The 24,909-nt window shown below is 42.7% G+C and overlaps 2 protein-coding genes across 4 annotated transcripts in view; both read left to right on the forward strand.

Annotated features, from left to right (window-relative positions):
• The window catches only part of hivep1 (HIVEP zinc finger 1), a 65,097-nt gene extending 52,647 nt beyond the window's left edge, over positions 1-12,450 (forward strand). For all 3 annotated transcript variants that reach the window (XM_005739720.2, XM_013912575.1, XM_013912576.1), the window contains 6 exons: positions 2,797-8,573; positions 8,670-8,803; positions 8,891-9,066; positions 9,588-9,689; positions 10,390-10,913; positions 11,152-12,450. In XM_005739720.2, coding sequence (XP_005739777.1) covers positions 2,797-8,573; positions 8,670-8,803; positions 8,891-9,066; positions 9,588-9,689; positions 10,390-10,913; positions 11,152-12,249 — 7,811 coding nt within the window. In that variant the 3' untranslated portion in view covers positions 12,250-12,450. The remainder of the gene's footprint in view (positions 1-2,796; positions 8,574-8,669; positions 8,804-8,890; positions 9,067-9,587; positions 9,690-10,389; positions 10,914-11,151) is intronic.
• A 4,539-nt stretch (positions 12,451-16,989) lies between these two features.
• Positions 16,990-20,488, forward strand: edn1 (endothelin 1). Its single transcript, XM_005739721.1, has 5 exons — positions 16,990-17,182; positions 17,387-17,537; positions 17,818-17,967; positions 18,135-18,239; positions 19,447-20,488. Exons 1-5 carry the CDS (start codon positions 17,122-17,124, stop codon positions 19,583-19,585), a joined length of 606 nt encoding a protein of 201 aa, XP_005739778.1. The 5' UTR covers positions 16,990-17,121; the 3' UTR covers positions 19,586-20,488.
• The last annotated feature ends 4,421 nt before the right edge of the window (positions 20,489-24,909 follow it).

The following is a 24,909-nucleotide window of genomic DNA, read 5'->3' on the forward strand; positions in this document are numbered from 1 at the left end:
TGTTATTAATATGAATAAATCCTGCATTTAAACAGGCAGACTCATTAAGGTTTTTATGGTAATAAAGTGCTTGAACTCGTGTTTATTGTAAGAGGTACAGCTAATGTTAGAAAGGCTTGCAAACCTGATATAAGTACTGTATTTAAAGGTAAAAAGAGAGCAGAGGTAACTGCCCTTATAAACATCATGTGTGGGGGTTTTTTTTATTTTTATTTTAGTGAAGACTGATGCATTTATCATGTCTTCTGAGCATGAAAGCAGATATTAGTGGAAGATGTTTATGTGGTTGCACAAAAATGTCCCATTTAAATTTTAAGGTTTTCTTTAAAAGCAATTAGATATTTAACTACCAAGTACTGTAGAGCTGTTGATGCTTCCAGGTTGGTGTGAACTTGTAATTTCTACCTGGTCTCCAGTGAAATGTGTGATTTATACTTCTGCAGTGAATCTATGTAGAGCCTACGACGTAGCCTTTCACAGGTGTGTGACGCTGTTGCCAAATTCAGCCCCTAAACCACGATGGGCTGCCAGCGATCTGGTGGATGGAGTTTATTTATTTTTTTGTTCACGATCCATTCATAATCATGTGATAATGCTGCAGTTAAATTGAAATAAAAAAATATATATATATATTATTATCAGTCTCCTCTAAAGATGAACCCAGCAAATAAATTGGAGAATTGCGTCATCTACTAATCAGAAGATCAGGGTTTGATCCACAGCTCCTCTAGCCCTCTGTGTTGATTTTCTTTGGGCAAGATGGTGTTAGAGCGTGTACGTAAAGGGTAAAAAGGGCTCAACGGCAAAGAAGAGTGCGCTGTGTGCGCCTAAGAGGACTTTAAGTGCTCAGTAAGAGTAGAAAAGCACTATATAAGGACCAGTGTATTTACCATAAAATGTTTCCTTTGTTTTGATCTGTGTGCATAAATTCTCAGTAATCTTTCCATTATGCCCCGACTGAACACATGAACAGTTTCTTTGATAAGTGGACTGTTGTGTAACTACATTGAAATAGAAAAGCCAGTTTGACTAAGCTATGCCTGAGAATCAGCCTGCTGTGCATTTTCCTTTTAATGACACTCAACCTTTGATTGAATCATCCACTGTAAATGGGATTGGGTGGTGATTCTAAACAGGGTATAAATATCTCAGTCCACTTCTTAAAGTACAGCAGGTAGTTTTATCACTGCCAGCAAGTCAAAGGGTAATCTCTTTGGCAACCTGCCGTATGAAGAAGTATGTCAATTGCCCTTGGTCTAGATAACTAAAGGATCGCCTTTATTTTACATTAAATATATTATTTTAATGCAGTTACAGGAACATAAGAGTGTTTAGAAATGAGGAGAAGGTTAACAAAAAGGGCTTCTTTTATCTCAGTGACTGTTAATGATAGAAAACTTGTGAAGTCATGTCCCTTTGAGAACTAGTTTGTGTAGTTTGGATGAATAAATATTGCCTTTCCCATGTCTTTTAGCTACAGTTTGTACAAAGATTGTTTTTAAGCATCAATTAGAAAAGGTTATTTTAAAAAACAGGGTTTGTTCAGAAGACCTTGTTATATTGATTGCATGGCAGTTTTAAAGCCTCTCTAGTTGCATGGTTGCGTGGAGAATGGATTTACTTATGTAAAGGGAAGCCCTTGAACGAACCCTGAAGTCATCTTGGGAAATACCTACACAGGCCAGGAAACTGTGACAGGCTGTGACACTGCTACTCTTGTGCAACATGCCCATGAAAACACTTGCCTCAGTCATTATTATGGGACACCATTGCATGGGTGTGCCCTTTTTAAAACAGTGCACCTATTATTATAAGAATGCAGCTCAGTAAGCACGCAGATGTACTTTGTTATACGCTAGTTATTTGCACCATTTTCTGATCAGCCGAGCCTTCATAGGTCAACATTTCTTATCAACAAGGGCAAGAAATGACTGTTACTTGCATAATAAAGCGTGGGTCTCTGTGGTATTAGTCACACATCTAACGAGTGCGAGGGCGAAGTATCTTCACTGTAGTATACGTCTATCATTATCTAAATAAAACAAATTATCGATAAGCTGATGGAAAACAAAGTAGGCTGCAGAGAAAGCTTTCACAACTGGAATGTTGAAGCTCTCAAAAAGCTGTTTAAGACATATTTTTATATATAAAAACCACAAATGTTATGTATTCGTTTTACAGTTGGATTAAAATGATAACACATGTACATGTAAATGATTATCTTGCTATGTAACTGTGCAGTATGATCCAGAATAGTGTCACTATTTGTCACTAAATTTGTCACTGGAGATAACACAGCTTATATAGTACAGAATTAATAGTAAAAGTAGTTAATTTATTTAAATAGTGGGAAATAAAGCAAAAACAGAACAGTCAGTAATTTTAATAGACTGCAGTCTACTTGTTTTATTGTTTCCAGTTGGAAGATGGTGCTGGTATTGAGATTAAAGTGTGTTTCAAACATTCTTCATGTGCTATAAAGGGGTAAAACAGAAGCACTGTAGTGTGTGAGCTGTTGATCTTTTTCTTTTCCTGTGTGCATTTTTATTTTAGTTTCATGGAACAAGAAGAGTTAGTTATACGAAAAACATGATTTTCAAAATGGCATTAGAGTTATTTCCTGTGTCCAATAGAGATTACATTTAAACTCATTTTATAAGCCAAGGTTGTCAGCAGTAGAAGTTAATTTTTTCAATAATGTCGTTTGTGCTAACTCCTTGTGGTAGCACTGGAAGAGAGGAGATGAAGGAAATGGTTATTATACCACCTTAATTATTGTTGTCTCTGTCTCCACAGGGCTATCTGACAGCAGTCGAAGAAATGCGGACAGCATAAAGGGTCTTAAGAGGAAGAAGGTTGTTGCAGAGAATCAGCTAAAGAAAATTCCAAAATCTCCAGTGAAGAAGCCCCTGCAGTCAAAAACATCTGCTGAATCTGCTCTCCGAGGATCTTCATCCAAGGAAACTCCACATTCTTGCTCCTCCTCCTCCAACAGTCCTTCCCACAATCTTTCAACATCGCCCAGTGGAGAAAGTGACCAAAAGTATGCTCAACCAGTTGCAGCGTCCCCTGACAAGGGGTCATTTTCTGCTGAGGCTGAAAGGCTGAAGCAGGAAAAATCATCTTCTAGGCCACCATCGCTTGAGCTCACAGCTGGTGAGGAGGACACTCTGATTACTGCTAAAGGAACTCTAAAGCCTAAAGAAAGCAAAAGCCAAGACTCCAGCTTTGACGGAGATCCTTACGCCAACAGCGCTCCACTTGATGTTCTACTTAAGGCCATGGAGCCTGATTTTAGCACACTGGCTGAGAGGAAAGCCTCGATGCAGGTCACAGCCATCGGTAAAGCCAGTGGTGAAATCACAGCAATGCCAGGTGTCAATGTTGGTCTCCAGGCCCAACCTTCCCATATGCAGACCTATTATATTGACAAACAGGGCAATGTCATTGGCATTGCAGCGCCAATACAGGGAAATCTACAAACAGCTCCACAGGGTACCGCTCCCCTTGCTACACCGCATTTTATGCCCGTTGCTTCCAATCCAGAAAATCCTAGCTTGCACATAAACTTTAATGCAGGACCATCTACTATAACTCATGCTCCTGTTCCCTCTGGCTCAAGTGCTTTGCCACAAAGCCAACCACCAGTTGTGCACACATGCCAGTCCCTCTCAGCCAGTGTTCCCAGCAGTATTCAGGTCCCAGTTACACCAGGCAGCAACCAAGTTCAGATGACCACTGTTATGACCTTTGGTGCTGAACAGGTTTCCAAGGACCAAAAGCCTAAAAAACCAGGAAAGTACGTTTGTGAATACTGCAACCGGGCATGTGCAAAACCCAGTGTGCTGCTCAAACACATCAGGTCTCACACAGGAGAAAGGCCATATCCCTGTGTTACTTGTGGCTTCTCATTCAAAACCAAGAGCAACTTGTACAAACACAAGAAATCACATGCTCATGCCATAAAACTGGGTCTCATTGCACGCTCCGAATCAGGAGGTGGATCGCTATCTCAAGAGTCTGACAAAACCACAGGAACACATTCAGAGGCAGAGGAGAGTGGAGACAGCGATGAGGAAGGTAGCACTGCCGACTTAGACCCCGACTCGTCACAGAGCAGCGTGGCTGCTTTGTCTGAAAACAGTTTACTGAGTGCAGGTGGAACACAAGCCAACCATGGGGAAGTGGACTTATCCGGTGTTTCTGACTCAGTCAAATCATCCCCAGCTCAGAGAGCTCACGAGCCTAAAGTAACAGCTGCACTCCCAAAAGTTGTTGTGTACCCAGTTAATGTCTCCCCTCTGAGAGCGGATAGTCCGAGAGTTACAGGAGCAGCACCTGAGCAAGCTGCTGCACAACGACAACGAGACTTCCAGACTGCCAGTCTGAGATCGAATATCACAGTCTTGTCATCGCTGAAAGGGGTGGATGGTGCAAATCCCTTACTAGAAACCGTCAGTGAAGATGAAGACCAACACTGCAAGTCTCCACTGTTAAGTGGGCACGCTCAGCTTCAGCGGCAACAAGCAACAGACTTTTCTCAGCAGCAACAGCCTAAGTGTCTACTTAGTCCACGTAGTTTGGGAAGCACTGATTCAGGTTACTTCTCACGTTCTGAAAGTGCTGATCAGGCCATGAGTCCACCCAGTCCATTTGTAAAGATAACTCCACCAGTAGATGTTGATATTGCCAAGAACACTCTTCCTAATGTCCCTCCTGTGGTTGCCTCAGTCATGCATGTAGCACATGAGCAGAGACCAAGGGCGATAGACGGACAAATGCGTCCACGATTAGAAGCCAGTGCACGCTCTTTAGAAGAACGAATTACAAAGTTGATATCTGATAATGAGATAGTAGTTGACAACAAGCAGCTGGACAGTGTAAAGCCAAGGAGGACCTCTCTTTCAAGGAGAGGTAGCATAGACTCCCCGAAGTCATACATATTTAAAGACTCTTTTCAGTTTGATCTTAAACCAATGGGAAGAAGGTCAAGTTCCAGCTCAGACATCCCCAAATCTCCATTCACTCCCACAGATAAATCAAAGCCAGTATTTCTTCTTTCTGTACCCCCCCAATACCCACCGATGGATTGTTTGCCAATAACAAGGAGCAACTCTATGCCTACTACACCAGGACACACTGCTCTTCCCCTTAATGTTGCTGCTGTCCCCCATCCTTTGCGCAGCAGCCAGTCATGTGATGACAAAATTAGTGCACTAAATGACGATGTATTTTCATCAGCTCCATCAACCCCAAATCCTGCAATGCATTCTCGTACCTTGGTCAGACAAATAGCAGTAGAGGACTTTTCCCACAATGAGAGACATGGTCTCCCCTCTGTTCGCTCCATGGATGAGGGCTATATCGGACAAAGCAATTCTGCAGAGCACATGCAAAGAAGCAGGTCTTTTGAACACAGTCAGGAAAGAAACAGAAAACCTCAGCAGACTAAAGGCACGATGTATGAGTGTGAAACGTGTCGTAACCGGTACAGAAAGTTAGAGAACTTTGAAACTCACAAGAAATTCTACTGCTCTGAACTTCATGGTCCAAAAAACAAACCAATGGCTGCCAAAGAAACTGACCAAGATGTTTTTCATGTTAATTTACAGCAGCCCATAGCAGGAGCAACCACAACTGGGCCAGGGGTACTTGATCAACAGACATCATTCAGGAAGAGGAGGAAAATGAAAAGTGTTGGTGATGAGGATGATCAGTCTCCAACTGATACTAGTGCACCTTGCTCTGTTAGTTTTGAGCTACCAGCAGTTCTGGCAAACAGGAATTTTCCTCACCATGCTGTAATAGTAGATATACAACCCAAAATCAACCAGCCAAAGCTACCTCAGATACAGCTTGTAGCAAGAGGCATTAATTCTCCAGATTCCAGACTTTCGCCAATACGAGAGACCCAGATCAGTACCCCTGCTAAAGGAGACTTGCAAAGGCAAGGCAGCGGCACTTCAGTCATCAGACACACCAACTCTCTCAGCAGACCCAATTCCTTTGAGACAGAGTCTATTGACAGGATCTCTCCTGTTGATAGCATGGAGAAGGATCCCCTGAACAAACCCAAATCAGATGCGGCATCTGGTGTCTTAACTGATGGTTACCATGAAACCATATCAAAACCTAAGAGCACGGATTATGGAAAACAAAGAAAGGAGCAGTGCACTGATAGGACAGTGGCACCAGTTGGTGAACACTCTACTCCTATCCATCAGTCCCGCCTTGTTCGTCAAAATAACATTCAAGTTCCTGAGATTTTAGTCACAGTGGAACCGGACAGAGAACATGAAACACAGACTGCTGAACCAGCAGATAAACCTGCAGATCAGTTCAGCTGGCCTCAGAGAAGTGAGAGTTTGTCAAAGCTCCCAGCAGAGAAACTTCCCCCTAAGAAGAAGAGAATTCGTCTGGCTCAAATGGATCATTCATCGGGCGAATCCAGTTTTGAATCGAGCCTCTCACGAAGCCTCAGCAGGGACAGCAGTCTTTCTCGCGGCTCCAGCATCTCAGCCTCTTTTGACAGAGATGAGCCATCTAGATCGGAGAGTCCTTCTCGAGGAGAGTGCGTTGGTAAAATGCCCGAGACTCAGTGTTTGCCAACAGCTTTCAACACCCTTGGTGTGCCTGGAATGATGAGGCGTGCCGCATCTGAACAGATCACTTGTACTCAACCCTCTGTGGAGATTTCATGTGACTACCGCAGCAAATCCTTTGACTCTGGCAATGTATCTCCAAGTAGATCTCTGTCACCTGCTGGACAGCCAAAAAGTGGACAACTCTCCCAACTTTCCCAGGTGCCACTAATTGAAAGGAGACGGGGGCCATTAGTTCGGCAGATGTCTTTAAAAATTGGACCTGAAAGTCAGCAACCTGTTAGGAAAGCTGCCGCACCTTTAGATAAACCTCTCATTGGAAATGTTAGCTCTTTCACTCAGAACAGACCCCAGCAGATTCACATTACTAGCAGGCGCGCAGTGCCTCAGCCCTTTGTCCTGCACACAGAAGAACCACCACTGCAAAAGAATGAGCAAATGGTGCAGAGCATTAATTTGGGTAGCCCAACTCAGCAGCCTCAAGTCCATGGCCTTCCACATCCTTGGCACCAAACATCAAGGGTTCAAATTTGCCAAAAGATACAACAACCACTAAACCAGATCTTGGTTTGTCGAGAGAACATCCAAAACAAACCAGCTGACACAGAAGAAAAAAAACATTTTGTGCCCAAATACCAACTACAGTGTCCAGCTCTGAGAACAGGCCAAACCTTTTCCTTCTCTGGCACACAGGGAGCTCAGATAGCCCTGCCAGTTTTAACAATACCAATTGCCAATCCGATTTTGAGCATTTCAAAATCATCTGATGTAATCCAAAATTTGTATGTAGCTCAACCCAGTCAACAGGCTGCAGACAGTAAAACACAGACGGTTGTTTTGTCGGGTGAACAGCGAAGAGAATCATTTGATCAAACCCAAGGAAGTGCTGTACCACTACCACAGATCTTGATAACTCACGAGCAGATCCACCCTGCTCACTCTGTGCCCAATAAAAATAGTCTGTCGTCGACTCCCAGTGTGGAAAGTGATTTTCGTGTTGTAACAACTGCAAAGAAAGATAGGACTCAAGCTCAGACAGGAGGCCCTCATAACCGCACTGTAGAACAAACTCCTCTTGGGTCTTTACATTGCACGCAGAAACTGGCATCAGTAACACTATGCCCGCAGCAGGAACCCACTGCATCAAGCAAACGAATGTTGTCACCTGCAAACAGCTTGGACATCTACATGGAAAAGCACCAAAAACGAGCTAAAGATGAGCATGGTGTGGCCTGCCTCACCGATGGACGATCAGTCAATTATCTTAATTCCAAGATGTCAGAGGTGACCCGACAACGGAAGCTGACACTCGTTAGGCAGGTGTGCACAACTGAACCAGTGGACAGTCCCATTGAGACGGAGGCCCCACCTCTGCCCCAGGTTAAGTCAGATGGGGAGAAGGACTCAGAGGCTACTGATGATGTTAAACCTATGTCACCTGATGGTGCTGGGATAGAAAAAGATACAATAACTGTTATTCATGAAGAGACAGGCCCTATCCTGAATACTACACTTGGTAGCCAGGGAACCTCCATGCCAGCCAACAACAATCTGAAGCCTCAAGAAAAAGCTGAGGAACAGAGGTGGACTCCAGCCAAATCCCCAATTAGGCCCTCCAGTTTCCACGGTGGTCAAGTGAAATTGACCACATCTGTGTCTGTGGTTAACACAAAAGACAGCCACCGCCTGTCTTTCCCCAGCCTGAAGACCACCACCACTTTCACATGGTGTTTTTTGATGAAAAGGAAACCTCTCCATGTTCAACAGACCGACCTGAAGACTTCAGCATACGCTACCTGGACAGCCAAACCCAACAACCCTAACCCACTGGGGTTGCCTACCAAGGTGGTCATGTCTTTGTTTGACTCCAAGCAGAGCTCCAAGAAAATACACTACACATCAGCCATAAAAACAAGTGGGAAATCGGACATCTTGTCTTACTCAGGCAAGCTGAAGGATGTCATGCCCAGGGTAAGACTAACTTTCTGCAAAGTCTGAAATATCATAATGTTGTAATGATGACTTGTTTCTTGAGTCACATCCAAAAATATCATCTTTTTCCTGCAGTTGCCAGTAACCCAAAAGTCTGTATCAGTTGAAACCAAAAGTAAAGTGCAGCCAGAGACTCAAGCCAGCAACGATTCAGACAAGGACTTGGTCACTACAACAGAACCGAGGCGAATCAAAATATTTGATGGCGGGTATGAAACAGAACAATCTGATTATATTCAAAATGTTAGCAACATTATGTTAGATTTTGTGCTCATGGTTACATTTCAAACCCACAGGTACAAATCTAACGAGGAGTATGTTTATGTACGTGGCCGTGGGCGAGGTAAATACATCTGTGAGGAATGTGGGATTCGCTGCAAGAAGCCGAGCATGCTGCGCAAACACATCCGTACTCACTCTGATGTCCGGCCGTACCATTGTGTCCACTGCAATTTCTCCTTTAAGACGAAAGGTGAGTGTTAAAGCCATGTGATTATAGTTCGTACAATGCAGCTGAATAAGTCCCTTTTAAATGCAGTACATGCATGTATGATTTTGCATTTGCCTTGTCTTTTGATAATTAGTGCAGCCTCGTATAAACAGGAACAAATGTAGTTCTGTTAATGTCTTTAAAAGTTATAGCTCTTTCTCACGCCTGATTTTGCAATATCAAACTCTGTATCTGTAACACACAGGAACTGAAAGAATTTACTCTTTCCTTTTACAAGCTGTGAAATTAAAAATGTTATTCCACCATCTCTTAAACCAAGACAGTATGATTCACCATTCTTTATCGAACTTGCCTACCCACGCGACACTGCAGAACAGTACTTGGTGTCAGCAACCCACGTTCATTTAAAAATGTCTTTATCAGTTACTCACCCTTTACATAGAGCTTTCCCAAAGACCGCATACTCTTACATAAACTCCTTCTGTGCTATTGTTCAAGCTCTACCCACCCGTAAGACCTCATTGCCTCCCTTTTTGTTATAGGCAATCTGACCAAGCACATGAAATCCAAGGCCCACAGTAAGAAGTGCATGGAGATGGGGGTGCCTGACGGTCTAATTGACGATCAGGATGCTGAGGACTCTGGTACGGTGCTTTGCTCCTCGGGGTTTTCCTTGAGGGAATTGCACAAAAGCCATAACTTCTATAAGATGAACAGTTTGTCTGTAAAATATGAGTTTTGTATTACTACATACAGTTGCATATATAATATTGACTTAATTCAGATTTACTTATACAGTCAGCTTTGATTTCTAACAGCAGGATTGCCCTTCTTTTAATAGTTTAATGGCATGAAATATAAAACATGGAGTGTCCCTGCTTGTGCTCTGTTGCTATGTCGATCAATGGCTTTGCCACAGTCTAATTAGAAATTCTAAATGCAGCTTCTTCCTCTTAACTCAAAGCGCATGTGGGCGACATGCACAGCGTTTAGAAAGAGGAAATTGCTGCATCTAATTTTAGAAAAAAAGAGAGGGAGAGAGAGGCTGCCTGAAAACATTCTGTGGTCCAAGTCTCTAACAGCTTATTTGTTTTTCCTCCTCTGCCTGTGATGGAGCTCAGGGGCGTATGGTGGTGTAGGGTGTGAAACACTGCAGCAGCAGTACAAAACATCCACGAGTAGCGGGATTTTCAGTGCTGTTTTTTCTCACTTTAAGAAAGAAATCTTGGATGATAATCAAAGTTATTCAGTGAATGAGTTTTTTTTCTAGCTGTGATGACGTGTAAGTACAGCAGATTTCAGAGACAAGGATTCAATTTTTCTTCTCACGTATTTCCTCGGCAGGAGACCGCAGTCAGGTGAGCAGTGCTGACCGCCAAGATTCAGATGGAGATGACTCCGATGGTCCTGATGATGAGGAGAATGATGACAACGAGGAGGAAGAGGAGGACAGCCAGGCAGAGTCGGGACTCTCTACCAATCCTTCTGTGTCTGCAAGCCCGCAGCACATCTCTTCCAAAGAGGCTGACGTCCCTCCTAGCGCACTCCTAGCCCAGATGTCGATCAGCTCCATCTCCCTCCCTCTGTCCCAGCCTCCAGTTCCCGAATCCCACACAACATACTCCGAATCTGTCCCCATGATGAGCCCCGTGTTCCTGAGCAAGCATTCGGGGTCCTGCTGCAGTCAAATGGCTTTCCTTCACTCTCCTCCACCTGTTGCCACCACATCAGAGTCCTACACCTCAGACACAGAGTCGGTGCACATGATGAGCCCAGTGTCACCCTGCAGGCAGATGTCCATCGACTACCCAGACTTTGATGTGCCCCCTAGTCCCCCAGTGCAAGGCAAGGGCTCCAAAATAGGCCAGGTGAGACCCTTATTTTCTCCATGTGTCCCCCTCCATCCCTCCCTGTCTGCTTCCCTTCTTTCCTATCCATACCCTTACTTTGACTCCTGCATGCAAGGCACTTCCACAAAACTCCTCTGAATTCTCTGAGCAAAGGTGAATAATCCTATAGGTCTACTGGACTCATCCAGATATCTTCTAAACTTGGGTTTTGCCAAAATAATGTCAAGAAGTGACGATATTTTTTTTCCTTTCACAGGACACCTCTGTGTCTCCTGCTGTGGCAACCAGTGAGTCAAGTATACCAGTGGACCGGGGCACACAGACTTCCTCCTTTGGTTCTCAAGTTCCTTCACACTTCCCCCTACAGGGTGTATCACAAACACCGGGAGCAGAGACCCAGACTCACCTGTTCAGTCACCTGCCCCTGCACTCTCAGCAGCCGTCTCGCTCCTCTTACAGTATGGTTCCAGTTGGGGGGATCCAGCTGGTCCCTGCTGGCCTGGCGGCTTATTCTACCTTTGTGCCAATCCAGGCAGGCCCCGTCCAGCTCACCATCCCAGCTTTGAGCGTCATTCATCGAAACACGAGCCCGTTGCCAGCTCCCAACACTCCACCCCAAACGGAGAGCTTGCCAACTCAGCCACTTGTGGTCCAGGAACCAATCAGCAGTGTTGTACCCTGCTTCCCTCTAGGGCAGGTTACTGGCCTGCAGGCTCAAACGATCCAGCCAGTGGGTCTGGAAACACTTAACCTCATGGGACTGACCAATACAGGCCTGGCATCCACACAGCTGCTGCCCCAGCAAGGCCTCACCCTCAATGCTGCCCTCGGAGTGCAGGTTTTAACTGCCAACCCCACCTCCCAAAGCGGCACTGGGCCGCAGACACACGTCCCAGGCCTGCAAATAGTAAATATTGCCCTGCCTGCCATCATTCCTTCGCTCAGCCCTCTGTCCACCCTCAGTCCCCTCCCCGGGTCCTCTGAGAGGCAGGGAAGCCCTGAAGCTCTGGGAACACAGCCACCTCATGGTGAACACAGGCTTGGTTCACCACCCACCCCTTTTAAGGTCAGCTCCTCTCCAGAACTGACCTCAGGCAGCAGGGCTAGCCCCAGAGGTAACAGTGGAGCAGAGCTCACACAGACTGTGGCGAGGGATGAACGAGAAAAATCCCTCCAGCAGAATCCATCACCAGCTCCTGAGAGTCAAGCAAGAAGCCCCAAACAGCCTGCAGCTGAAGGAGCTGGTGATCCTGCACCTCTACGACCGCCACCAGTGACCAGCTGGCAGAAGGTAGTTGAAGACTATAACGAGGCCTCCAGTGACGATGAAGACCGACTGGTCATTGCCACCTGAAACCCTCAAGTGGAAACACTTCTTCTCCTTTTGTAATTCTTGTCACTTTGTAAGACTGAAAACACTTTTCAGGGGTTTGTTTCTCAGCAAATCACCTTTCAAAGCACAGATGCTGACATTCATATTGTACGTGCAATCATATGACAGTTATGATGATGATGATGATGATGATGATGACCAATCATTTAATTTTTTCTTTTCCAAATTGTCAGCTCCAGACAGTTTTTTTTCTTTTCTTTTTGTACATGTTGTATAGACAATTGTGCCTTTATGGAGTTTCTTGTTTAGGAATCTGTACATAATTCCTTATAAATTCAGTCAATGCTTGTGTTTAATTCAAAAAAATAAAAAAGAACCATAATACTGGATGATATCAATTTTATTCTGGAGGATTCGTCATTCGTAAATTTATGGAATTATAAATGTTGTACTTGTATATGTACATTTCTATGGATTATCGGGCAATGTTTCTGTGTACAGATGTTGTGTTCAACTATTTATTATAATCCATCTAGTGCCCATTATGACCCATAAGTCCATAGGTATGTGCATTATGGTAGCTTTACATTGCTGTATCAATATTCTTAACTGTATCAGTAAAAAAAATTGTTTATAAACCTTTAAACTGTCTTATACTTGATTGATTAAACACTTACTGCATTAAAAAGGAGGCTATTCGTCCCTCTGAACACCTGCAAACCTCACTCATTTCCAACAGTAAACATCAGTTTACAGGCTGTGCTTTTATATACTGGAAATTGATGGAAATGAGCCAGAAAAACACACTCCTGTCATTAAATGTAGACTTTAGTTTGCTTCTTTAATAAAAGCTACTTTCATCACAGCAGGTAGCTCCACATGTTTGATTTGGCAGATTTATTTATTTATTTAACACCTGATCCCACCGCAGAGGAATTTGGAGCCTTCACGTGTTAGGCAAATGTGTAAACCACTACACTATGGATGTATAGTTAATGAAGCCACATCAGAAATGCTCCAGTTAGTGAAAAATGGATCTTAACGTACACTTTACACTTCATGTTACCCTCATCTTACGGGTGACTCAGTTACATGAATTATTATTGGTCTTCTCAGACTTGTAGCCATTACTAGAGCAAGATTGTCATTAGACAATTTTTGTGTCAGACTTGTGAATCGGTTACAGGTGACAGGTGGAGTGTTTCAGTCTAACAATAAATAAATCAATTACATTTCCTGGAAATACTTTAAAGCTTATGTTTTAAAACAGAACTGGATTTGCAATGATAAGCTTGGTTTTTAGGGTTTTTCGACTTTATTTTAAAACTCGGAAAGTTTTGCAGACCAAACAGGAAAAGATCTGAAAGATGAATTAATGAGCAGCAAACTGTTTGTTACAACTGCAAATAAAATAACCCACTTGCCCAAAGGGATTTCATTACGAAATGAACACATTAAATGCGTGTCATTAATATCTGGTGCCCCAAAGCAATTACATCAAACTGCCATGTGAAGCACACATATTAATCTTAATAGTTTAAACCATGAAAATATGCTCTGCAGAGCCAAAAATGGAGCTTCTTAAATTACAAGTAGGTGGTTATGTTTGTTTTCAGTGTTCAGACTTTAGTTTCTTACCTCTCAGAAAGATGATGTTGCACACGTTTGCTTCAGCACTGTTCTGTGTTCTAACCTTTGCATAGACCTGAGCAGAATGAAAATCAGCATGCTCACTGGGCTGTGTTAAATGATGAAAAAATACTGCAACAATCTTGAACCATAGTTCAATCTTTTTTTTCTTTCCTTTTTTTTAAATTAAATGTATCATATCCTACCACTCTTTAATGATAAACATTCCCTAAATATTGCAATTTGTTGATTTTAACGAGTAGAATTCGATCTAAACTTCGAATTGATTTTATTTTATACAAATAAAACAAAGTGACGATATGGAGAGCTCAAACATGGCAATCTGGCCTCAGTGAGGAAAACTTCCCTGTCGTCTTAAGAGGTTTTCAGTGATAACCTTGTTCTTCACCATTCAGAAAGGTGACTCATCCATCCACACTGAAGACTAATCCTCCCACCCCTCCTCCCTCAGGGCTGGCTGTTGTGGGTGAAGCTATAGCAAAGCAAACAGAGACCCCTAGAGGTCAAGATCTGCTACACTGATGAAGCGAAAGAGCCAAAACAGAAGAAAACCTGGGCTGTTTCTAAAGGCTTAAGCACACCATGCATGATTTAAACTTGAGTGCCAAAATTTTTAATCCAAACCTTACAAATCTGCTCGTGGTGCAGCTCCCCTGCTTTGTTTCTTTCCTGGACAAACTTGTTTTCCCAGCCAGTGGAAACTCTCGAGGCCAGTTTCTGAGTAGGGGCATCAGAGCACGACAGGATACTTTACCTAAGACTTTTCCACTATGGGCATGCACACACATGCAAACAAGACCAATTTTCCACTGCTGCCCACAGCAAAGTGTGTCTGAAAATGAAGTACCCCTCGGTTTCCACGGTTTATTACAACTGGTGATGGAGGGAAACCATCAGATTAAGTAGTCTGCTCCAACTTGTGATCGCAAGGGGTGACGCAAGACAACAGACAATCACAAAATACCCTACACACTACAAACATGTCATATGTGGAATTCGACTACAATTAATCTGTAAATAGGACACTCCATTTGGGCCATACTTATCAGCTGAGATGTTTAATCTCCGGCAAAAATCATGACCAAAGGGACCCCAGAAAAAGCTGTTTGCTTCGGTTATGTAATGTATTGTTTCAGGCAAACAATGCTGTGAAGAACAGAGAGAATGACTCACATTAAACTCACTTCTTTTTTCCAGCTCATGAACAAGCAGACCAACATTTTGATCTGCAGCCGTGCAGATTATACAGAGAGTGGACGACACGAGTCCCAATACGAACACATGCTGGCTTCTTAAGAAAATGCTGGAATATCTTATTAGAAGCTGTGATTAAGTGGATGTAGCGGACAATACTTTGTACTGTTTCACAGTCTTAGATATTGATATGTGTATTGAAGTAGGAAATGAAGGAAGAAACAAATTGCATTGTGCTGTAGAGGTCTAATCGGGTTCATACTCCATTTAAGCTTGCTTTGAGTTTATTTTCCCGTCATGAAACAATACGTGAGAAAGTTTTTCCACTAAAAATGATCATGCTGCTCTGTTTTTCACAGGTTTAGTCAGTGAGTGGGTGTATTCATGGTTAGAGGTTTACAATGAGTGTATATATTCACTCATTGTAAGGTCATTTTAAAAAAGGTACACTTACATTTTTAGACTAATAATTTTTACACTAATAAAAATAAAGTTGAATTTTTTGGGTCTTTTCTTGTGCTTTAATTTGTTGTTTTTTTCCCCCAATGTGTAGATCACAGGTCAGATTTAAGACACTACAATTCTAAAGAAAAGTTGAGATCATTATCTAAGTTCTGGTGCTTTTTTTTGTAGCATTTATTGGGGAGGTGCAGTAAAAAGAGTGCTGGAGACTGAACCAACACTCACTGCTTTAAAGCCTTTGCGCCAGTATGGATGGCACTGCTTTTTTCAAATTGTGTCTTTAAGCTGTTATGCTGCTGTAGTTTGAAAGAACTATTTCACTTGACTGCAGACACAATACGGTGCATTCGTTATCAATAGAATGTAAAATTATTATGCCTGCTATACTTTGACTTGACAGCGTTTTTGCCAGCTGTTATTTTTAAAGCTCCAAAACCATATAGTTTCTCTCCATCACCTGAATCTCTGATCCTGCTGAAGGCACATACCTTACATACCTACACGTACCTTTCATGATGGTTTCTAATTAGTCTCTACCTCCCTTTGGGTCATGGGTAATCTGCAGGTACCTGTTGTCTGCTTCACACAAGAAAAGGAACCACTCCTTTTCCCCTTCACAAAGTTTGCCTCCTAGTCACCATCAGTTGCGACCGTTGTTGCCTACAAATAAGATAAAGCTAAAAAATTAATTCATCCTCTCATTAAAAAAGGGCATAAGGCACTTTTAAATTCCACTCATCACTTTTTGTGCAGATAATGCACAAAATGGTATATTTAGTACTAAATACCAAGTCACGTGTATGGGAACCAAGGCCTTACTTATTGTTGTTTATCAAAACTTCCATTATGTATTTAATTGTTGAGAATATTAAGCCTGGCTGTTAACATGTTTTTATTATAATCCTGGGGACATTTTTTAATTTTTCAGAAAAGGCTAAGGCATCTTTATTGAGGTTTATTTTTTTTATGCAGGAAAAACTGAGTAATTTTCAGAAAGAACTCATGCTGATACACTTTAAGTGAAGCATCAACATTTATTGTAGTTCTGTGTGCTTCAGCTATATTTCTGCTAAATAGCCCCAAGTCCCCTCTGACGCTGATGTATTAAACGTCTACAGTGAATTTGAATTTGCAAAAGCAGAAATGCTGTCACTAGACTGCCACCTGCTGTCTAATCAGAGCACCACTAGATGAGTAAGGCTCAGGTCGCATTAACTCGCCTGGAGTCTCCCCCCACACTCCCCACACCCCCAAACTTGGAACCAAAGCATCTCAAACTCCTCAACTTGGCCTGCACGGCCCCTTATCAGGGACCAACTGCTAACAAACATTATTGTCTGGGTACAAGCCAAAGGACAAAACTGTACAGCGCTGCAGGGGGAGGAGGGGAGGTGGGAAGCACTTGTACTATAAAGTCAAAGGGCTGCACATGTGGGCCCACACTGACAACAGAGACTGTAGACCGACGCTTCTGCGCTCCTGCGCGAATCTCCGAGGACTCTCGCTGAAACGCTCTGAGGGATACACGCTCGTTTTCTCACCTCTGAGGGATTATTCATTTTCTTCAGCACTACTTTACTGCAAACTATGGATATATACGTTTGGATTTCCGTGTTATCAGTGATGTACTCCTGGATTTCCTCCACAGGTAACTTTTGCGAGATTTTTTCCAACCACTTGTAAACTTAATTTTACGTAAATTCCGTAAACACCGAGCAAACCACTCACCATGCTGAGTGAAAGCAAATCAAATCAAAAACATCCCCAGCCTGCAGTTATGCAGATTAGTCTCAACTTCTCTTTAGTTTAATAGCTTGTAGATTGTGTTTTGATAACGACGCTGTAATTACAGTCCTGTCGGCCCCCGCCGGAGACGCGCTCACTGCCTCCACCGTCAAAGAGGGGCGCCATGTGCGGACCAAACGCTGTTCCTGCGCATCGTTCCAGGACAAGGAGTGCGTCTATTTCTGCCACCTGGACATCATATGGGTCAACACACCTGAGTAAGTATTTTTAAGTGTGGTTAGTGGTCTCCAGCAGCGTGTAAACACGTGTAAAGAGAAAGTAAATCGCTTAGATTGATGTTTGACGAAGTTTTGCGATAAATGATGCGTTTTTACTCTCTTTAAGCAATCTCCGATTATTTGTATTTTTGCACGTGAAAGCGAAACAACAAAATTGAATCGCATTCAACAGTCTTCTGATATGTTTTTAAGCATGTTTAGTTTTCAGTTTTTGACTCTTTTAGTTTTATGATTCTAACTGTGTCTCTGTCGCATCCAGGCGCGTGGTCTCGTACGGACTCGGCAACGCTCCGCGGACGCGGCGCGCGCTCGCGGACTCCAGCGCACCCAGGAGCGTAGCTCGCTGCCAGTGTGTCCGGGAAAACGACAACACCTGCCTGAACTTCTGCCGGCCTGAAAACCGCCTCAGGTGCGCTTCACACAGCCAAAGCATATTTACTGACAGTGACACCAAAAGACGCTCCCAGTCTGTCGTTCTGCATTGTCTCCATCACATGTGGCGACAGGTTTTGTGTAGAAAATGAATAACTGAAATGTGATCCTGTTCTCATCGCGTGTTTCTGCTCCCGCTCTCAGGTATGAGACAACGGCCGACGTGGTGATTCGCTCCCCCGGGGGCGACGACGGTGCTGGGGCGCAGCGCAAACACAAGCTGGCAGCAGACACGGACAGGATTAAGAGGTAAAACAACACGCTTGCACTAAAGAGGGATAAACGCCGCAGTATTTGCAAAATAAAGTGGCAATTACAACCAGGGACATTAAAAGGATTTTTTTTTAAATAGGGAGGGACTGGAAGGACAAAGAACAAGAAGAAAGAAATCAAAATATTTGATTTGAAATCTATAGAGGGCATTGTTCTCATGCTCCCATGTGGCCCTGTGCAATAACACAGGACAAAGTGGCACAGTGGAAACAAGCATTTGATCTCTTTACTTAAGAAAAAGTCACAATCTTACTTAACATTCTCAAGGTTTTAGCATCAAAATATACTCAAAGTAAAGTACTTCCTACACAGAATCATATATATGATACTGTGGGTAATAATTCTTGTTTGTTACTTCATCCTGCAGCTGGTGATGATTTTAAATCATTTAAATACTTCTGGGTATATTAATTTATAATAACAGCAACATTTCTTAGTTGATTCATATTTAAAAATCACCATTAGTTAAATTAAAGCTTTGAAAAAAATGACTAAATAGAGTAAATAGTACTATATTTGTATTAAAATGTAGTGGAGTAGAAGTAAAAAGCTGTAGATACATAATTAAAAGTGCTTTAACACTCTTGTCCAATTCTAGTCCAATAGCACTTTTGATGCTGGTGGGGCAGCAGGGGGCCGTGCACCACCCCATGGCCACCCTCTATACTCGCCCCTGTACAACCTCACAGCAACACGAGGTCCCTTTGTAGCGTGAAATATGTCAGCTCTTGTGAGCGTAACACCCGTGAGCCTGCAGGATAAAAACAGCCAGCACATGTTCAGAAGCAGAAATTTAGAGATTAACCCCCAAGCGAGGAATTCCTTGAAACTTATGATGACTGAGCTGCGTTATAAATTCCATAAAACTCCTAGGATCGTGTGGAATTCACCTCGAGTAAGCTCTGCCACTTTACGTCGCTTAACTGTGGGAGCCGTGTGGGTAAAGGAGCCGCGTTCATGTGCTGTCATGTCTCAAAGTTTGCGGCGCCACATGTCTGTACTTTCTCACTTATTAATAATTGGAATCATAAAACTCCAAACATCCATCTTCTCGAACCACTCAGGAGTAACAACTTTGTTTTGAATGTGTTTGACTGACTGCTCCAATTCACACACCTGCTTTTTACATAATCTGCAAAGTCACCGGTTTGCATGTCTAATGGCTTTATGCCTTTATCTACAGGTTGAAGAACAACAGTGATAAACGGGCACCGCCTCCAGCGCTCAGGGCTGCGCTGAAAACCCGCCTGTTCCTGGAGAAGTGGAGGGTGAGACAGCACCACAGGGCGAGAGCATGGGAGGGCGAGAGCGTGGCCTCCTAAAGAAGACTGCTTTCCTCTGCACTGTCATACAGAGGCAGGAAGGGGCTTTAAACCTTCTCTAAAGCCAGCGGGGACTTCTGTGCAGCAGCGCCCCTCAGGAAGGAAGCGGGTAGCCCGCATAAGGCCGGCTATAACCGACTCCATGTCGGTTTCACGAGTGCAGCAGAGCAGAGAGCACAGACAGCTCGACCGGGCTGCACTTCTTCAGACGCCAGAATGACGTTAGAGACATTACAAGGAGTTCGGGTGAAAGGAGACAAGCTGAAAAAGAGAACTTGGCCACAATCTGCAAAAATCAAGGACACTCATTGATCTTTTCAGATGTCACGGTCAGAGACTCACGTTTATTGACTTTACAAACAAACAAACAAACAAACAAACAAAGCAAAAAAAAAACCAGACACCAAATAACATTTCATGAACCTGATATTACAGAGAGGAATGTACTCAAATCTTTCTAACAGAATAAAAAAAAAATCTCTGCTGTATATTCTGAAAATGCCATAGTTTCTTTTTCCTAGCACACAACTGCAATAACAGATCATCTGTCAGTAAAAGGGATTATGTGCCTTGTATCATGGCTTTGCTCGAGACATGTTTTCACTGACTGAAACTGTATTTACCTAACAGGGTGTCTCCTGTGTGTCAGCTGCTGGGAGCCTTTTTTTTGTATTCCAGATGTTATCACTGATTTCTTGCCATTCACTCATCATAATTTATGTTTTCAGTAACTTTGTTGCTTACATGTGCTGCTCTCTATTTATTTATCATTTTTACACATTGTAATTAGATGGCCATATTGGTCGATCCTTTGTTTGTTTGGTTTGTCATTTCTGCGAAATGATTGGTCGCCAACGTGCCGAATTCTGGGCAAACTTTAATAAATTTGATACGTTTATTTAAAAGCGACGGATCGGCTCCTTCATTTTTTGTCACGTCAAAGGTTCATTTTCCGCTGAAGAACGAATGAATGTGGGATTAAAGTTTCTGAACTGGGACGAAAGCTGCATGTGTTCAGTATGCAGGGCTTTAAGTTGGTAAATAAAAAAAGGGAAAGTGTGAGCAACAAGATAAAGACAGACAAACTGAGAGGTAACGAGAAAGTGCAGGCAAAGAGCAGTCAAACGCAGCTAAACATGGCCTTTCATCTCGGCAACAAACCTGTGTGTACAGTGCAATTTCTAAACAAGCTGAAAGTGGACGTCGGGTTTCTTCCATCAGCTCGCACATCCAGCACGCGGTTTATGTTCAACCCTGTAAGATGTGTCTTTTATGTATCCACCTCAAAGTTTCCACATTTTACCACCAAGTGACTCAGCAAAGTACAGCGCGTGTCACTCTTATGTAGTTCTCATTCCAACCTGCCACGACCTCCCGGCTCACCTTTAATGATCATTACACATACAGGTCATTACGTACGCTTGCTGTCTCCTCGTCGACCTTTACCACTCCTCCTCCTCCAGGGGCAGCTGTTCTCCTCTCAGGAGCTTCCGTGCATATCTTTTAATTTAATCTTGGCTCGCGAGTCAACTTCGTTTTATTTCAGTAAATCATTCATCCAGCTATTATCACTGCTGCAAAAAGAAACCCTAGAGCCATGGAAATGTCAGCTTTGAAGGAATTAAGAGAAATTAGTGTATGAACTTCTGGGCTAGTACTGATACTGACATGAGACTGATATTTGACATTTTAAAGTTTCAGAGTTCTTCAGCTCTTCGTTACAGTATTTTTAAACATTTAGCATGACCAAAATTGACTTGACACAAATAGGGTAAAAAGAAGGGTACACCCCTACACCCCTGCGCAGGTTGCTAGTCTATAGCAGGGGTAACACAGGAATGAACCCAACATCCATGTCTTCAGACTGTGGCAGGAAAAATTCAACTGAAAAAGACCTGTTACCACAGATTTTTAAGCCCAGCTCCTGTATAATTTGGAATACTTTAGCTGTTTATCCCCATTTCCTTTAATCAAAAATGGGTTCATGACAGCCACCTTTACCCCTCAGTGAACATCTGAAGGGCCGGACACATCGCTCAGGTCCTCTGCCTGGTCTTTTCGCGATTTGCATGATTTGATCTTTATTTGATGTAAATAGTTTTTTTTTAGGTCTGTCCTCTTTTCGATCTCTACTAATCCAGTTTCCTCAAATTTTTTAAAGACACACTGCACACCATGCAGATATATGCATATAAGTGTTTGAAATCACGTTTTTGGTACAAAACAACAGGTTGCTAGTAAACAAAGCACTTAAAGATACAGTTTAAAATTGGTTCTTTCTTTGTTGTCTGTTACGTTTAGACACAACGCTGCTTCACCCCTTGACTTAGGTCTGCAGACTCCTTGGAAGGAAAGTATAAAGAAATGATGGGGAGCTCAAGACTTTTGAACAGCATTGTATAAAGTCATTCGGGCTAAAAACATGCAGGAAAATTAATGCTAATTGACAAAAAGCAACATTTCAGCCCATCTTTACTCACTTTCACGACATGTTAAAGTGACATGATGATAAAATGTAGCTTCATTAACATCCTAAACTTATAGTTTAAAAAAACGTACCTGATTTTTTCCACATTTTGTCGATTACCTCTGGAATGACCCTGTAACCTGACGCCACATATGCATATGCATGCATTAAACTCAGTAACGAAGCAAAACTTTGCTTCGTTACACCATAAGCTTCACAGTAATACTGGACAGGACTCACAAAAACAGCTAAACCTACAGTTATATCATACATTAAAGATCTCCAAGCACTTATTCTTGCAAAGCAGAGATTAAAACGGCGTGAATCTGCTGGATTAATCTGTCAGACATGTCCCTGCTCTTTAATGAACGTGATACAAGTTGTTCTTGGTTCGGCTCAAACACTGGCATGCCCAGATTGTTCCGCCATCACTCATCGGAGAGCTGCTTGAACTAGCAGCTAAAAAACAATCCAATGCAAATTGGGTGAAAAGTCTTATCTATCCAGCCCATTTAGCAAACAAATCCGCAGTGGTTTCTGTGCCTCGGGCGTGCTGTAAGAAACACTGCTGTGTCCTCCCGCGCTCTGAGTCCAATCATAACAATGCTGAAGTCACATTTTCCACACAGACCTACTGTTTGTTTGCAAAACAATTTGGAGGCATGTCTGCTGCAGGAGACAGTCAGGACCAAAGATTCAGACAATAATGAGAAAGTTTAGATGACATGCAAAAAAGCTGGACTTAATCCCAGGTGCAGTGGTCAGCGCAGCCAAACAAAAATCCTGTTAATGGAAGCAGAAGCATGGATATGTCTCTGTGAAATAGAAGTACTAATGTGCAGACAAAATAGGCTTACATCTCTGACGCTACAGGCCCTGGTTAGCAGGAAGCAACAATATATGCAAAAAAAAACAACAAATGAAAGAGCACAGCAGCAAAGCTTAGGTTTAAAAAGCTCAATTTGAACAAACCACAAGACTTCTGGAACAATGTTTTAGACAGACGAGACAAAAGCCAAGATCTTTGGCCATAATGCAGTGCAGCATCACAGTTGGAGAAAACCAAACACAGCAAATCAGCAAGCACAACATAAATTAAGCACGGTGGTGGAGGTGTGATGATTTGGGCTCATTTTGCAGCCACGAAGAACTCGTCTGTATACCAAAGCACTCTCAAGTCCCAGCAACAAATCTACAACAAAATGTTTGAAAAAGAAGGTGTTGCCAAAGTCCAGACATCGCCTCGACTGAAATACTGTGGGAGGACCTGACGAGAGCTGTGGATATGTGATTACCTGAAACAAAGATAACAATGTAAAGAAGACTGGGCCAAAATTCCTCCACAATAATGTGACAAACTGATAAAGTCATAAAGAAAACAATTTGTTCAAGTCATTGCTGCTAAAAGTGGTTCCACTAGCTACTGAATCCTGGGGTGTACTTAGTTTTTCACACACCGCATTCTTGCTTAGCTTTGGGTAAATAAATATTGACACACTGTCATATTTCCTGTATTGTTGTTCATCTGAGGCAGTATTTACCTAATCTTAAGACCTGCTAAGGGCTAGATCATTTTTACCTACCTTTGAGCTAAAAATTAATTTTGAAAGACAGACGTGGCCAAACCAGCAGCTGTACAAACTCTCAGCATATTAAAAATGGAACAAATACAATGAAACTCAGCATATATGCAGACAGCTACAACAAAAAACACACGCTGTAACAACCGCAGGCCTCTTTTACCACAGTCTTTAAATTCAACAATAAGCGTGTTTAACTTTAGATTAAGTTAAGATCTCATGCGGTGAGGTGAGCAATATCTGAATGCTTCTTCCACAGGTGAAAATGAACAATAACAGCAATCCATTAAGGCATTCTTCTACATGCTCAGTCAGGTTAACGAATGTAATCCATGACATAAAGGTGATGCACAACATCAGTGTTGGGTGGTGGCAGAAGGATTTGGATTTTGTAGTTGTGTAAAAGTGGCTACATCACAGCTCAGAAGGAAATTAACTGGAATTAAAATGTATTTAATCGTCTTTAAGTATTGGTATGTACGTGGCCGTCGTTAAAACATAAACTTAAATTCTTATTACATTAATGCTGCGGTTGGTAAAAATGGAGTAAGGTAAAGTAGTAAAGTAGTAAGCTCACCGTATGTTTTGATGGTAAGATAACGCTATGGAAAAATCAAGTGCTAAAGTATTGACAATATAAATATTAACAGACTTCTGCTGAAAAAAATGTTATATCACTTTGGCTCTTTTACAACAGTGACTGTACAGTTTGTTGTCAGATTACTTTTATCAGCGTGATTGTTGCATGTTTACTTTTATGACTCTGTTCTTATCTCCTCAGCCTTTAAATGCCCTCGATTTTACACCATGAGTCAGGTGTAGCTTTATTAAGTTTTCAGGCCTGCAGGATAATTGCTAAAAGGAGATGCCTCACTGTACCTGCACACTGATCAGGTTAACAGCATGCCAACGGACAGGGGGGTCTGAACACAATGGCACTGAGTCTGTGCTATGCAGCTCTGTGCAGAGAACTCCCCTGAGACATTAGCTTTTGGCATAACTCATTAGTCTATTCAATAGAGCGAGCACAACATAATAGCCCATTACACGTGAAGGAATCTCCTCAACTCGACAGGAATTCTCGAGCGCGGGAGCCGAACAATAGGAACCTGTGCGAGGAACGTCTGGGCAGGGCACGGTGGCCTCTGCTTCTGACGTGTGCCCAACGCTTGGCTCTCCCTCCACACGCCCTGTTTTTCCAACCAACACTCCCAGGTGTGCGAAAGCATCACGAAACTCGGCTGCGGCCCCACCAGAGCAGATTAATTACCCTGGCT

This window comes from Pundamilia nyererei, unplaced genomic scaffold (assembly GCF_000239375.1).
Source record: "Pundamilia nyererei isolate P.nyererei 1_Seehausen unplaced genomic scaffold, PunNye1.0 scaffold00093, whole genome shotgun sequence".
Taxonomy (NCBI): domain Eukaryota; kingdom Metazoa; phylum Chordata; class Actinopteri; order Cichliformes; family Cichlidae; genus Pundamilia; species Pundamilia nyererei.

Coding starts and splice junctions, on each gene's coding strand:
- edn1 (XM_005739721.1), top strand. CDS start 17,122: ATGGATATATACGTTTGGATTTCCGTGTTATCAGTGATGTACTCCTGG. Junction 17,183..17,386: donor CTCCTGGATTTCCTCCACAG/GTAACTTTTGCG, acceptor CTGTAATTACAG/TCCTGTCGGCCCCCGCCGGA. Junction 17,968..18,134: donor CGGCCTGAAAACCGCCTCAG/GTGCGCTTCACA, acceptor TCCCGCTCTCAG/GTATGAGACAACGGCCGACG.